The 17,048-nt window shown below is 44.2% G+C and overlaps 1 protein-coding gene across 1 annotated transcript in view; it reads left to right on the plus strand.

Moving 5' to 3' along the window:
- The window catches only part of PPFIBP1 (PPFIA binding protein 1), a 2,404,664-nt gene that overhangs the window by 2,241,744 nt on the left and 145,872 nt on the right, over nucleotides 1–17,048 (plus strand). The window contains exon 26 of the mRNA XM_044082713.1: nucleotides 6,735–6,800. Within this exon, the coding sequence (XP_043938648.1) occupies nucleotides 6,735–6,800 (66 nt within the window). The remainder of the gene's footprint in view (nucleotides 1–6,734; nucleotides 6,801–17,048) is intronic.

Genomic DNA, 17,048 nt, shown 5'->3' on the forward strand with positions numbered 1-17,048 from the left:
ACTGTTTATCTTGTGGGAAACAAATACCTCATAAAGATTTCCACTCCTATTGCATACATTGTTTAGGCCCAGACCACGACGTAGCAGCTTGTCTAGCCTGTGCTTCTTTTAACCGGCGGACGCTTAAACGTCGCTCGGACTTTGCTGAACAGATTTTCGGCTCCGATTTTGCCTACATTATGCCGTCGGATCCTCCGACTACGCAAATAACCAAAAAGCGCAAAGAAAAGGACCGACACTCGCGGTCCGCGGCTTCTGCTGAAACCGCGGTTAAGCAATCCACGAGTGTCTCGGTTTCGGCCGAAACCGAGCAGGCGGTTCTTTCTTCAGCCGATAACTTGCCTTCTACCGAGGCCTCTTCTACACTGGTAGAAACGGCTTCTGAAATCCAGCCTTCTGTTGCGATTTCACAAGATTTATCAGACACAATTCCACTAGATATTTCTACTCCTGCACGTGGAGCTGCTAGGCCTCCTCCAGCTATGTCTATTAAGGCCTTTGCCAGGGCTAAAGCAGCCAAAACTTCCAAACCTGTGCCTGCCAAGCCCCCCTCTCACAGGCCCAGCACCGGCTCCCATATGCTTTCTTTGGCACAGGATCTCATCACTTTAATTCGTGGATCCCAGCCACATCCGGACAGGGCCTCTCTCCCTCCAGAAAAGAGGCCTAGAGCAGAGCCCCCTGAGCCAGTAGCCACAGATGATTCTTCTGATGATTCAGAACATTCAGACCCTCCTGAGGCTTCTTATTCTCCTTACGAAGACTCTGATGCTGAGGAGTCCATCCCTTCAGCCTCTCCTCCTGAGGAATTTTCCTTTGGGGAAACCTTGCATGCTATGAGGGAACAATTTCAGTGGCAGGGCCAAGATTTCTCAGACTCCAGAAAAAGGCTTAGGACCTTTCTACACTTACCACAGCATAGGCCTTTAGCTATTCCTCCAGTTGTATCTGTTGTTGATGATGCATTTAATGATGCTTGCACTACTCCTGATACTTTACCTCCGGCTCCTGCTAAACCAGATAGGTACTACAGGGTCCCGGACACTCATCACCATTTATATAAGGCCCCTTTTGCAGATCCAGAGACTATCTCCCAGGGCCCTAAAGCTGTAGCAGCTACTTCTTCTAAAAACCCCCTCCCCTCTGACAGGGAATCCAGGTCCTTAGAGAGATGGGGTAAAAAAGTTTACACCTCTGCTACTTTGTCAGCTAGAGCTTTGAACTGCCAATTTCATATGATTCAATATCAAGAGTTTATGCTTGACCAGTTGACTAAAAAGCTGTCCTCTGAAAAATCTTTAGATAAAAAGTATGTTCAAGAAATGTTACATAACATACAGCAGGTTAGTAACCATTCTTTAAAATGTGGCTATGATGCACTGGAGGCTTCCTTTAGATCAGCCATGACTGGCACAGTTATCAGGAGGTATGCATGGTTGAAAGAGCAGGCATTACCAGACCATGTCAAATCTAAGCTTTTGGATGCACCTATGGACAAGGTCAATTTATTTGGTGCCCCTGCACAGCAGGTTCTGAAAAAGATGGAAGAGAAAGCAAAATCTGTGCAAACAGTAAAGATTTCTTACAAGTTCAGCCTCCAAGGTTTAGCAGGAATTGGCCCTCCAAAATTGGTCCTTTCCGACTCCTCTAAGGCACAGAGAGGCAGGAATAGGCTCTAGAGGCAGAAACCAATCCAGGGGTGCCTACAGGGGTCGCCAGTGGCAGGGTAACAACCAACGAGGCACAGATACAGCCACCACCACTACAACAACTCAATCACAGTGACTTGGCGGTGGCACCGCCTACCAGGGAACAACTAGAAGCACCCTTAGGCAGAAAGCTAACATTATTTTCAAGAAACTGGCACTGCATTACAAGAGAAAAATGGATTTTGAACACTATAGACAAAGGTTACAGGTTCCATTTCCATACACTACCAGGAAAGAGAGGAATGCCAAACCTGCCACCTTCTCAAAGGGCAGAAGCTCTGAAGCAAATATCTCAATTATTAAGAATGCGTGCTGTGGAAAAGGTACCATTTATGGAGCAAGGGAAGGGATTTTACTCCAGGCTCTTCCTGGTACCAAGAAAAGAAAACAAATGGAGGCCTATTCTAGATCTGTCCGCTCTAAACACATTCCTCATTGTTCCAAAATTCAAAATGCTGACCCTACAGCAGCTTCTTCCCATGCTGGGCAAGGAGTCTTGGCTGGTAACTCTAGATCTCAAGGAGGCATACCTGCACGTCCCCATAAGACCAATTTGCAGAAGATACCTCAGATTTCTTGCAGGATCAGAGCATTATCAATTCTCAGCATTGCCCTTTGGCTTATCTACTGCCCAGAGTGTTCACGAAATGCCTGGCATCAGTAATCGCTCATTGCAGACTTCAGGGAATTCAAATCTATCCCTACCTGGACGACTGCCTGATACAAGCGGACAACAAAACAAATTAACAGAAGACTTACAAAGAGTCATCTACCTGCTACAAGCCCTGGGATACACAGTCAATACAAAAAGTCAAGGCTGATTCCATCCCAAATAATAACCTTTCTGGGTGCAGAACTGGACACATCAAAACAAATGGCATTTCTAACTGCAGAAAAGAAAGAGCAACTTCCTCTCTATTTCTTGGCATTAACAAAGCAGAGCCATCTAACTGCAAGAAAAGTGCTACAAGCTCTAGGCTTCATGGCATCCTGCATAATTCTGGTCCCTCATGCCAGGCTTCATATGAGAAAGCTACAGTGGTACCTAAAGAATTTGTGGTCTCAGCACAAGCACAGCCTGGAAACCAAAATTCCAATGATCCCATGCCTGAAGAAAGAGTTCTTATGGTGGGCTCAGGCCTGTCAATCAAACACAGGACTGCCCTTCTGCAAAAGTCAACCAAGACAAACTATCACGACAGATGCCTCAGACCTCGGTTGGGGGCACACATGATGGACAAGTGCATTCAAGGCCTATGGACTCAAGACCAACTGCATTTACACATAAATCTAAAAGAAATGATGGCAGTAAAATTGGCAATCCAGGCATTCAGACCTCTTCTCCACGAAGGCCAGCTGTTGATAAGGACAGACAACACCACAGTTATGTGGTACATCAACAAACAGGGAGGCACACACTCTTACCCCCTATGCCGGCTGGCACTAGACCTATGGGATGTGGTCCTGAGCTACAACCTTCAGTTACAGGCAATTTATGTACCAGGGAAGGAAAACATTCTAGCAGACATATTAAGCAGAACTACAACAGATGCCCACGAATGGATGCTGCATCCGGACATCTTCAAAGCCATAACAAGAGAATGGGGATTCCCACAAATAGACTTGTTTGCATCCCCATACAATCACCAGTTGAAGAAATTCTGCACAAGGACTTAATACCCACTTGCTTGGAAGGTGGACTCCCTATCCTTCAGTTGGAAAAGCCTGACAGCATACGCATTCCCACCACTTCCTTTGATGCACAAGGTGCTTCTCAAGATCCAAGAGGAACGTCCGAGGATCATTCTGATAGCCCCAGACTGGCCAAGGCAACATTGGTACCCACTGCTGAGGAGCATGTCCCGGGAACAAATATGGAAACTGCCCCTGATCCCATTACTGCTGACACAGAACAACTACAACATTCTGCATCCAAACCTAAAAACTCTGCAGCTAACAGCCTGGAACATTACATGACAGAAATTAACCCAAATTTATCCCAAAGGGTTAAGGACATAATCCTGGAGGCTCGTAGACCTTCAACAAGAAAGAATTATGCAGCAAAATGGAAAAGATATCTCATCTGGAGTGCTGCAAAGGGGCAAGATGTGACACTGGTGAACATAGCCAACATCCTGGAGTACTTGGCGAGCTCTACCACACAGGCCTGTCCTATTCCTCCATCAAGATACATGCATCAGCTATTTCAGCACAATACAGCTTGGATCCTCCTGTCTTCTCGCATCCTCTGCTCAGACAGTTTCTAAGGGGAATTAAAAATGTAAAACCTCCCAGGAAACCTCCATTGCCAGCATGGGACTTGAACTTTGTGCTAGAAAAACTGACTCTACCTCCTTTCGAGCCAGCAGCTACAGCAGACTTGCAATACCTATCCTGGAAGACTGCCTTCCTGCTGGCAATAACTTCAGCAAGAAGGGTCTCTGAACTACAAGCATTAATGGCAGTACAACCCTTCCTGATCTTCCATCAAGATAGTGTCCATGAGAACAAATCCTACATTTATGCCTAAGGTGGTATCCAGAGTCTCTTTAAATCAGGCTATCCACCTTCCTACATTCTTCCCCAATCCACAGAACAGGGGAGAGAAGCTCTTACATACCTTGGATGTACACAGGCAATTACGCTACTACCTGGACATAACAAAAAGCAATAGAAAAACTGACCAGCTTCTGGTAGCTTATGCAACAGGAAAAGAAGGAAGACCAATTTCTAAACAGACAATCTCCAAATGGATAGGAAATTGCATTAGACTTTGTTACTCCTACCATGGAAAGAAAACTCCAGAGAACATCAGGCCTCACTCCACAAGGGCCACAGACACTACCACAGCTTTCTTACGAGGAGTGGCTACCAAGGACATTATAGAGGCTGCTACTTGGACCTCCGTGCATACATTTGCCAAGCATTATAACTTACCTCTATACTCTAGATCCCGTGCTGGCTTTGCCACTGCTGTTTTGCAAGGGATCCTGACTACACCATAATCTACTCTCATTTCCTCCTCCCCTAGTTTAGCTATGGTATTCTACCCATTTGTAAGGACTGCAGATGCATCCTTGAAGGACATAGTACAGTTTTGTACCTACCATAAATGTAGATGTCCGAGAGGAATGCATCTGCAGTCAGGATTACCCACCCTCCTTCCCCTCTGAGGTACTCCTAGGGTGCTTACCAATCTTCAGCTAGCTTGGGGGGGATCTATTATGGTGTATTTGTTTGTATATATGTACATACATGTTTATTTTGTGTGTTTGCTCTCTACTATTTGGAAATTTTGGCATTTATCCAAATTTAGCCTACCAAGAGGGCACCTGGCATCTGGGGCAAGAAACACTGAGGAAAATGGCGTCGGCTGATGCCTTTATACCCGAAAAACTGCCGCAATGACGTCGGGTGAAGTGCGACACCAGCCGAAGCCAGACCCAGACTTTGGAATCCGGCCGACCGAAGGGCTGCCTGACGACAGGACAACCCATTTGTAAGGACTGCAGATGCATTCCTCTCGGACATCTACATTTATGGTAGGTACAAAACTGTACTTTATCCCCTTTGGGAAAAACCATGTACCCATGAACTGCCACATAGATGGCAGTACACCAAACACCGAAAGTGTGATGAGAGACTTGGGGACACAGGTGGACAGTGGTCTCACCTTCGATAACCACATCGCCACAACAGTCAGGAAGTCCTTCTGTGTGGCACATCTCATCATTAAGGGCTTTTCATCCAGAAAAAAGGAGGTCATTGTCCCACTGTACTCATCCCTCGTTAGACCCATTATAGAGTACAACACCTCGTTTGGTATGTACCTCACAAGACATCTGCAACAGCTGGAAAGGCCGCCGAAATACCTCACTAAAAGTATCACAGGCCTAAAGCACATGCCGTATAATGACCGTGTAAAAAAAAAAAAAAAAACTCCCAACTATACTCTGTGACATATCGTCTACTCCGAGGCGATCACTGCTTAACATACAAGGCCATGTCAAACTCTGAGCTGTTGGACATGCTCCACTTAAAGAAATCCCAGTCCCTCAGAGCCACACACTCCAGGGATCTAAACCTTGTCATCACAATGAACAAAACATGCTGGAGGGATAGGTTCCTGACCCAGAGACTCCCCATACATGTCAAGCAGAGCACCTCCTTGACCCTCTTCATAAGGAACCTTGACGATTGGGTGGGAGATAGGAAATTCACCCCGGGGATCATGTCAGTCATCCTGCTAGACAGGGGTCCAGGGAAGTAAATATTGTGGGAAAAAATATCCAGGGAATTGTTATGGCTAGGCTTGTATAGGCCCTAGGGCAGATAGCCTCGTACCAACCTATGAACTTTGGTCCTGTCAAACAAAACTGGTACATATTCATGAAAAATGGATATTTGTGGTAAGTAGGAGCTATGTGGTGATAACTAAACGCTAGTGCTCTTTGCTTTGGGGGGGGGTTGTGATTTATTTTTATTGCACTATACTTTCAGCTCCCAGGGGCTAATAATGAGATGACATTGTCTGATGTTTAAACTGAAAGACAAAGTATTTCTTGTGCAGCTGGCTGCTGGTTTTCTTTAGTCCCATACTACAGGTGGGAGTGCTTTTGCCAGCAAACAGTAAGCCATTTTCATGGGGGTAAGGAGTAAGTGCTCTCTCAACACCAGTCTTTACATTGGCTTGAAATTCATTTTGAAGGCAAGCAGAAGGCAAAAAAGTGAAAATGTGTCTGAAATACTGAGTTGGTCAGACAGATTGACATACAAGTAAAGCATGGGCCAGTCAGACTGGAAAACCTAAAGAAAGAAAATGTAAAATATTCTTGTACAGAATACAGATAGGCAACTTTGACAGTTGCACATCTTGACATGTAGTGTGAAATGAACTTGAGATGCGATTGACTACTGTATAATTTTCTAGGTAGCATGAACGTGCTTTTTAAGATGTTTATTTACATCGCTTTGTGAAGTTTGTTTAGCAGGAGTGACAGAACTGTATTTTATGTTTTTGTATAGATGGAAGATTCTGAAGGGACAGTAAGACAGATTGGTGCATTTTCTGAAGGCATCAATAACTTGACGGTAAGTTTTTACTGTGTGCAAGTTAAAAATCAGAAGTACTTCTCAAGAGTGTACTCCCACGTATCTCTCTTAAAGTTGCTTTGCCTTTTCAATTTTTCTCCTTCCAAAGCCGTAGTATATTAAGCTGTACGTATGTATACCATAGAGTATCCTTACACTGTAACATCCATTTTGACCTTTTCTGACTTGTACTAGAATTCAGGTTTAGTCAGTTTTGAAGGCATCCAACTTGCCTACAGAATACTCCATCCAGTTACCTTTAATACTTTGTTAAAAAAAATCTTGCAACTCCTCTCTCTTCTTTTTAATTATGATGTATAAATAACCCAAGAATTGTGGTTATAATATGAAAGATGATAAAATGTCTTCCTTATTGGTTTGTTCCTTTCCTTTAGATAATTGTTAGTTAAGATGGCAACATATCATTTATATTGCTAACTATCAAAAATCTTGTGTATGAAATTCCCCAGGTCTGCATCTACAAATTCGTATCTCGTCACTCCCTGTGCCTAGTCTGCATCTAATTATACTTTCAAAAAGTTTAGTTTTAGACTTTTTATAGCTGATCTAAGATACAGATATGTAAAATAGTGCCAATTGCCAGTTAATGTACATAGTAAGGGTAACATTGTGAGCAGCAGCAGCAGTCATCAGTAACTTGTTTAATAAGTGCGTGACCAGCAAAAATATTTGCTTTTCTCAATTTTGACGTGTATAGTCTCACATAGCCTTCCTTTTTCTTCAGGTTGATGTAGCCAGTTTGAAGTACATTTGCTAATATTTTCCAGGCTGTTTGGGTCATTCATTAATTCATTTTCCAGCATTTGCTTTATGGTAAGGGAGGCACAGTGCTGCAGTAAACATTGCTACCTTAACAGAACTTGATACCTGGTTTGACTCTCAGCTGGGGGTGTGCATTCTGTGTGGACTTCGCATCACCTCCCTGTAACTGTATCACTGTGGATTTTACCTGATGGTCCTGTTTTCTGCCACATTCCAAAGATTTATGTAGATTAATGAGCCATCCTCTATATTGCCTATAAGTGTGCATAGATATGTGTATGCATGTCCTCTGATGGGGTGCTGCCCTGGCCAAGACCACTCTGTATACCTTGAATGCACTGATGATTGAGACAGGCTCTGAAATGAATTGGAGAGCAAGTTATTGAATGAATGCTTTGCCTTGTTTTGGGTCACAGAGGAGAGCCAAAGGCAATCCTTGCAAGCTGTAGACACAAAGCAGAGAATCAGTCTTGGATAGGACGTCAGTCCATTGTAGAATGCACATGAGAGCATACACACACACCCACCCTACCCCTGTGAGTGACACACAGAAGGCACCCCAACTGGAAAAGGAACTGGAGAACCAACTGCTGTGAAACAGCAACTCTAATTGCTACACCAGTGCTGCTTTTCTTTCTAGGCTTTGTTCTCTTCTAAATACTTTATCCAGTTCAGGTATACTTAACCGAATAAAAAAAAGTAACGTACTTCTAGTGCACTAAGCAGAAATATTTCCTTAATTATACATAAACAAGTCTCATAAGTTCATTAACATAGCAATCTATGCACATTTCAGCACCATATGCAGCCTGAGTCAAGCCACATTGTTTAATGGTTGATCTACATGTCCTCTGTGGCTTCCGTTAAGGATATTTATTGCATTAATCATTCTCACAGACTTGTCCTACACACATTAAAAACTCTATAACACTTTTCAAAATGAGTGGGACATTTATCAGTTTCAGTTGTAAAACAGTCAAGCATCCTGAAGACAAATTTTCAATGTTCTTCGTGTTTCACTGTTGCAGTCATCACACTTGGGTTATCTGCCTGCAGGTAGCCCTCAGTCGGCCCGAATACCACAGTCTTGGGATTTCTGCGTCGGATGCTTTCGCCTCATCCATGATGTCAGGGGTATAAAACATACAGCTGACGCCATTACATCAGCTTTTCTTGCCGCTCGGGAGCCCGAAGCAGAAGCAGTTCGCAAGTGCCAGTCGGCAGCTACCTGAAATTTTCATTTTTCGAGTTTCAAACCTGAAGTCTTCTAAAGCTAAGTACCCCGTTGGGGATCCTTTTTTCTTGCTCTAACCGATGTCAGAAAAAGTTAATAATTGTCTTGCCTGTGGAAAACAAATACCTCACAGAGATTTTCATTCTTACTGTGTCACCTGTTTAGGCTCAGACCACGATGTTCCCTCACTGTCGGTTTTGTGCCTTGTTCAACTCCTGAACTGTTTGTCATTGGGCTATTTTTGTCTCTAAATTCTTTTGCTCTCATTCCCCATATTCTGAAATGGCTTCGGTAAGCCATCCAACTACCGATCTTCCAAAAAAACGCAAAGATAAAGACAGAGACAGACCGCATAGGTCCAAAACTGCCGACGACGCTTCCGTTAAGCTAGTCACCAGTCCGCCAGTACTCAGTGAGGTGCTTTCACAGCCACTGTTACCCGCTTCTAGAGATTCGCAGGCCTCTACTGAGACGCATTCGGAGTCCGGTATGCCGTGAGATGCTTCTTTAACTATGGAACCTGCGGATGTCTCTACCTTGGATGGGTCTGGCGCCGCTGTGCAGGCACTGGCTTCTGAGGGTGTATTCAGACCTTCCGATGTTCTTATTAAACAGACTACTTCGTTAATGACTAAATCTACCGAATTTCTCAGGCCCAGAGTTTGCACTACGCCTAGGAAACAGACAACCAAAGCACATTCTCAAGCTCCCATGCCACAGAAACAAATGCTTAGAATAGCTAAAGACCTTATTACTTTAATTAGGGGAAGCCAGCCTTCCCCCACTAAAACACAAATAATTGATTTTCCTTCTGATTCTTCAGACTATGAGTCTGATGAGTCTGACCCCTGTGATTACCAGGGCATACCTTTATCTACCTATGAGGACTCAGATGCAGAGGATTCAATTCCCTCCCCCTCCTCCTCAGAGGACCTTTCCTTCAGTGAAACCTTGCATGCCCTAAGAGAGCATTTCCGCTGGGAATGCCAGGACTACCCACAGTCCTAAAAGAGACTCAAGGAATTTTTAGACTTGCCTCAGCATAGGCCTCTAGCTAATCCCCTTGTCCTGGATGTTGTAGATGATGTCTTCATGGAATCCAGCCTTACCCCTGACACTTTACCACTTGCTCCTAGAAAGCCTGACAGATACTACAGAGTACCTGACTCTCACAAATTACTATTTAAAAATTCCACTGCGGATCCAGAGACCATATCCCAGGGACATAAAGGTATTAAGGCTTCTACAGCCAAAACCCCTACCCCTTCGGATAGGAATTCTAGGACTGTAGACAGATGGGGTAAGAAGGTATATACCTCTGCAACTCTTGCCATCAGGGCTTTTAATTGCCAGTTAGAAGCACCAGCAGCATATTATTGATCTAATTAAACAAAAAATGTTGATTCCTGATTGTGCAGAAAATAAGGACAAGATTTAATGCATTCTGCAAACAGAGTTGGTAAACATACTTTGCAGTGTGGTTTTGATGCTATAGAAGCATCTTGCAGGGCTGCTGTCACTGGGTCTGTTCTGAGAAGGCATGCTTGGCTGAAGGAACAGATCTTGCCAGACCATGTCAAAGCAAAATTACTTGATGCTCGATTAAACCAAGAATGTTTGTTTGGCTCTAAAGCAGAAGTTGTTCTTAAAAAGATGAAGGAAAAAGCTAAATCCATGCAAACTGTTAAAGATTTCTTACAGGTACAGGCACCTAGATTCAGTAGGCATTGACCTTCAAAAAACAGGTTCCTTCCAGTCCCTTCCAGACCTTCTCAGCCCAAACCCAGGGGCAACAGACCACAAAGACTACAGTCTCAGGGTATGCACAGATCTAAACAATGGAGTGCTCCCTCATCAAAAACTGGGAGTGGCAAGCCACCCCCTATGGAAAAAGTTCACAATGAGTTGTCCCTAATCCTTCCCAGCTGTGCCCAAGTTCTTGCACTCCTAGGAGGAAAATTCGCCCTGCATGCAAAAAACTGAGAGTATATTACCCAGAACTGATGGGTCTTAAACATTGTATCCCAGGGATACAGATTCTATTTCCACTCTCTGCCAACCCCAAGTGGATTGCCAGACCTTCCTCCAAACCAGTGGACAGAGGCCCAAAAGCAAGTGCTTTCTCTTTTCAGTATCAGGGCTATTCAACCTGTGCCAACAGAGCAAAGGGGACAGGGTTTCTACTCCAGGCTGTTCCTGGTGCCCAGGAAAGAGAACTGTTGGTGCCCTATTCTGGATCTGTCAACCCTAAACACCTTCCTGGTGGTACCAAAATTCAAAATGCTTACACTCCAGCAGCTCCTTCCTATGCTAGCCAAGGACTCCTGGCTAGTCACCCTAGACTTAAAAGAAGCTTATATGCACATCCCCATAAGGGAATCTTGCAGGAAATATCTGCGTTTCAGGGCAGGCTCTATGCACCATCAGTTCTCTGCACTTCCCTTTGGCTTATCTATTGTGCCCATGGTATTCACAAAGTGCCTGGCTCCAGCCATTGCTTACTGCAGGCATAGAAATATTCAAATTTACCCATACTTGGATGATTGCCTGATTCAGACGGACAGTCAGGAATGCTACCTTCAGCACCTAACATTTGTAAAGAGACTCCTAACTTCTCTGGGGTACACCATCAACGAAAATAAATCACATCTGGTACCCAGCCAAAAGATCATTCCTGGGAGCAAGCTTGAACAGAACTTCCCAGATGGCATTCCTCATTTCAGAAAAGCAGGTTTATTTGACAACTTATTTCAAACTACTTGCCACCTTAACCCAGCTACCTGGAAGAAAAATACTGCAAGCCCTAGGGTTTATGGCCTCATGTATTCTACTGATTCCGTATGCAAGACTGCATATGAGGAAACTTCAATGGTACTTAAAAAGTCTCTGGTGTCAACATTTCCAGGACCTGGAAGCAGTGATTCTTATTATTCCTTGCCTAAGGACAGAGTTCCTTTGGTGGGAAGAGGCTTGCAATCACAACAAGGGACTCCCTTTCTCACAACCCCCCCCCCCCCCCCCCCGTCCAAACTCTGACAATAGACGCATCAGACTATGCATGGCAGGCAAATGCATTCAAGGCAAATAGAGCCCAGGACAAATTCACCTGCATATCAATCAAAAAGAAATGTTAGCTGTACAGAATGCACTGACAGCCTTCAAATACCTTATCCTGCCAGGACAACTCCTGATAAAGACAGACAACACCACAGTTATGTGGTACATAAACAAGCAGGGTGGAACTCACTCCTATCCACTCTGCAGGTTAGCCATGGCTCTGTGGAACACAGCCTTAAGCAACCAAGTGATCCTGCAAGCTCAATTCCTGCCAGGCAAACAGAATTCACTGGCAGACGACTTAAGCAGAAATCTAATATACCCACACGAGTGGAAACTGGAACCAAACTCATTCATACTTCTAATACACAGGTGGGGGACACCAGAGGTGGGTCTCTTTGTGCCCCCCCCCCAAAACCATCAACTAAACAAATTTTGCACCAGAATTCCCCACAGCCAAGCTTGGAAAGTGGATGCCCTGTCCTTCACATGGGAAAACCTCTCAATCTATGCCTTCCCCCTCTGCCCCTCCTTCCAAAAGTACTCCTCAAGATCAAACAGGACAGGCTGAGGACAATCCTTATTGCACCAGACTGGCCATGCCAGCACTGGTACCCACTCCTACGCACTCTGACAGCGGTGCCACCCTGGCACATACAGCAGACCTCCCCCTCTGCTATCCCAGCAGGAGGGACATATTTTGTATCATCAGCTGCAAATCCTGAACCTGGCAGCCTGCTTATTCCCTGAATACATCACCAGCAACCCTCAGCAAACAGGTGCTGGATATTATCCTTGAGGCCAGGAGGCCCAGTACTAGGAAATCCTATTCGGAAAAGTGGAATAGATACGGTTCTTGGAGCCAATCTCAAGGGATGGACACAGCCGTGCCTTCCTTTCCTCAAATCCTAGATTACCTATCCACAAAGGCCTGTCCTTCTCATCAATTAAGTTTCATGACTCTGCCATCTCAACTCATTACAATACTGAGCCACCCCTCTTTTCTCACCCTCTGATCAAACAGTTCCTGACAGGAGCTAACAATTTAAGTCCCCCTAGGAGAGCTCCCACTTCTGCCTGGGACCTTAACTTTGTACCAGAGAAGCTCACGCTTTCCCCTTTTGAGCCTGCTGCTAGCCATCACTTCAGCAAGAAGAGTGTCTGAGTTACAGGCCCTTATGTCTGTGGAATCCTTCATTATCTTCATGCAGACAGGGTTTCCCTCAGGACTAACCCACCTTTTATGCTCAAGGTGGTATCCAGTGTGGCTTTAAACCAATCCATCCATTTGCCAACCTTTTTTTCTAATCCTCAGAATAAAGGGGTAAGAATCCTGCACTTCTTGGACATGCACAGACAGGTCAGATCATACCTTGACAGGACTAAACCTTTCAGAAAATCTGGCCAGCTGCTAGTTAGCTTTGCTACAGGGGGCAGAGGGCAAGGCCATTTCAAAACAAGCCATTTCTAAATGGATAGCACACTGCATCCATTTCTGCTACAAACACCATGGAAAACCTACCCCACAGGGGATCAGGCCTCATTCCACTAGGACTACCTCAACCTCTACAGCTTTTCTCAGGGGAAGTCCCTACCAGGGACATCCTGGAAGCTGCAACCTAGAGTTCTGTGCACACCTTCACCAAGCATTACCACTTACCTATCCTTTCTAAATCCAGAGCTGGATTTGCCACAGCAGTCTTGCAAGGCCAGCTGGCCAGCCCTACTACTTCTTGACTGCCTCCACCTCAGCTTTGGGAATAAACCCAAGTGTGATGACTGCAACAGTGAAAGATGAAGAACATAGTACAGTTGTGTACACTTACCATAAATGTCGATGTTCGAGTGTATTCACTGTTGCAGTCCTGGTTACCCTCCCTCCAGCCCCCTGTCTTTCTATACTTTCTACCTATCTTTATTTTTGGCCATATCTTATGGAAATGGTATTTACTTTTTACTGGAGGTGTTCCACACCATTTGATTGCTTCCTATTTTGGGGCTTCTGACATCTGGGGCAGGAAAAACTGATGTAATAGTGTCAGCTGCATGGTTTATACCCCTGACTACCTGACGTCATGGATGAGGCGACAGCATCTGACGATGAAATCCCAAGGCTCTGGTATTCGGGCCGACTGAGGGCTACCTGCAGGCAGATAACCCAAGTGTGATGACTGCAACAGTGAATACACTCAAACATCTACATTTATGGTAAGTGTACATAATTGTACTTCATACATTTTCACGTTCTTCTGTAAGTCTGTTGTCACTTTCCGGTTATCCCATTTTCTTTGTAGATGCAGCTGTCAGACTTGCACCCATTGACATTTATTATGCTTACTTGCATTAATTCCTTATATAGATATGGGATTCAGAAAATATCAATGTATATATTAAAGCGAAGAGAAGTTGCAACCACATTCTTAACATTGTCCATGCTTCACTCATAAACCAGTCTTTTTTTTTAATTCAAATTATCTCTCTCTCTTTCTCTTTCTCTCTCTGTTTTGCAGACTTTCAGCACAGAACTGGATTTCTTTAAGCTTATTCAACAAAGAAAACAAAAGTTTCACTACTAGTATCATTTTAGGATTCACAGTACCTGGATTACCAACATCTTACGACGTACATCGTACCAACAGTTATGTTCTCACACTGTGGAAAGTATCACATATAATTCCCCTCCAGAAAGGCAGCCCCATCCACAGAACTAACCAATTATCGCCCCATAGCTATTCTCTCTCCACTCTCCAAAATACTAGAGAGATGCATTCACTCTCAGGTGTCAGACTACCTCCTTACTAACAACCTCCTTTCCAATACTCAGCATGGTTTCCAACCAAACCATAGCTTTACTCTCCTGTACAAACACTGTCCTTCAGCATAAAAACAATGGCTGTCTCTCCTCTGCTACTTTCTTAGACCTAGCTAAAGCATTCGACATGGTCCCACACAAATAACTCATCTCTGTCCTCAATAACCTATTCTACTCTCAATCAGTCACCAACTGGTTTCAGAGTTACCTGTCTGACCGCCAACAATCCGTTGTATGGCAGAATGACATATTTCCCCAACTACCTGTCTCTATAGGGGTTCCCCAAGGATCCATCCTTGGACTCCTACTCTTCTCTATTTTCACCAATAATCTAGCCTCTGCCCCCAAACATGGCACACTCGTACAATACACAGATGACTCATCCATCATCTTTTCAGCCCAGTCCCTACCCAAACTGCAAAAAGTCACACAGGAAGCCTTTTCCTCTGTTGAAACTTGGTTATCTGATGCCCAATTAATACTCAACCCAAACAAAACTAAACTACTCATCTTCCAACCCACCAAACATACTCAAAATAACTCTCACTTTAAAATCACAGCAAAAGACAACATTACTATACACCCAACAGAACACAACACATTGCTAGGAGTGGAAATAGACAATAAACTAAACTTTGACATTCACATATCTATGGCCTTAAAAAAAGCCCACAAAAAACTAGGAGTGTTATACAGAAATAAGCAACTTCTCACCAAAGCAGCAAAGATTTCAGTAGCAAATTCCCACCTTATCTCCACCCTACTTTATGCCTCTCCAATATATACCAACCTAAGGCAATGTGATCTAAACAAAATCACCAAATTCGCCACAGGGGCATCCTACCGTAGCCACTACTGTCTCTCATTTGCTGAACTGGGCTGACTTGAACTCCCTCACCTTCTTCAATGGTATCAACTCACAATCGCCCACAAACTAGTAAACCATCCACTAAAAGTCCCATCCTTCCAGAATCTACTCTAACCCTATCACACCACCAGACCACTAAGATCCAGCAACAAAAATCACTTACAGGTCACTAAAGCCAATAACTCTGCAGGAAAAGCACTATTATCTTGTGCCATAGCCAAATTATGGAACTCCCTCCCACCCACAGTTCTCTCCATATTATCATGCACCCACTTCAAAACTTTACTAAAAGCGCACTTAAAAACATGCTGGCTATGCCCTTGCAACTCCCCTCTAATATGGATCTACTTCACTATGTCGAAAGCCGACAATATCGAAGCTGATATTGACGGCACCACAACATCGAAAGCGCAGAACATCGTGCAGGTAAACAGAAATCGCCATGGGGGAGATTTCCATTTACCTCAATGTAGTGCGGTCTCGGAGATGGAATATTTAAGTAGGGAGGGTGTGGGGGGGTGCAGGGGGGGCTTGCCCCCCTGCCTACGCTAGTTAGTTTTTGTTTTTTTTTTAAACTTTATTCGATGTTTTACTACATTGATCACTGGAGGTCGACCTTTAGTGAATTCGATGTAGTAAGATTTCTATAACGTGATATAGATGCTCTAATATTACCCACCCCATCCACCCACTACGTTTCTTTCCTCCCCACTAGCTACCTTGATTATAGCAAGCTTGGATGCTCATAAACCTAACTTCTTCTTATACAGCAGGGACTTCTTATTGTAACAATTGTTAATGTCTGTTATGTACTTTGCAGATGATGAAGATTTTAATTGTCTACTGATGTGCTATGTTCTTCATCTGTAACTATGTTTGTAATTGTTAATTGCTATGTTGATCAAATTGCTATGTAAATCCAATGTAACTACTGTCTGTATATTTTAACTGTGGAGCTTTTTTCCTCGGGCCTCTGCTGAAAGTGGACCTACGTCCAGTTGGACACTCCTGGTCAACAAATGTAAATAAATAAATAAAATCTTGCTCCTTCCCCAGACACCTGCTCCCTCCAACCACCTTCCTGACTGGCAAGCCTTTACTCAAGGCCTTCTGAACGCATTCCTTGCTTACACCAGGCCCCAGCTGCATCTACTGCTAAGGGCAAAATGTTTTTGGACATCTCTACTGAAGAAGAGGATTCATCGGGGGGATGAATCACTCACTCACATATCACAAATTGCTTCCCCAGAGGAGGGGTCCAATGGCACACACTCTCTAGGGTAAGACATTACCTTCGGGAAGACTATTGCCCAGATGAAAGAATTTTTCAAGTGTGATAGCAGCCAGGTCACAGAGACCCAAAAGAGGAATTATGACCTTTTACAAATGGAGTCCCAAAACCCAACTGCTGTACCTCCAGTGCATCCTGCCTTCTTGAATGCTTTCCTGGCTACTTCAAAAAATCCAGATTCCCAACCCCCAGAACACCCAGAG

The sequence above is a fragment of the Protopterus annectens genome, chromosome 9.part0, assembly GCF_019279795.1.
Source record: "Protopterus annectens isolate FY-2018-M chromosome 9.part0, PAN1.0, whole genome shotgun sequence".
Classification (NCBI taxonomy): domain Eukaryota; kingdom Metazoa; phylum Chordata; order Ceratodontiformes; family Protopteridae; genus Protopterus; species Protopterus annectens.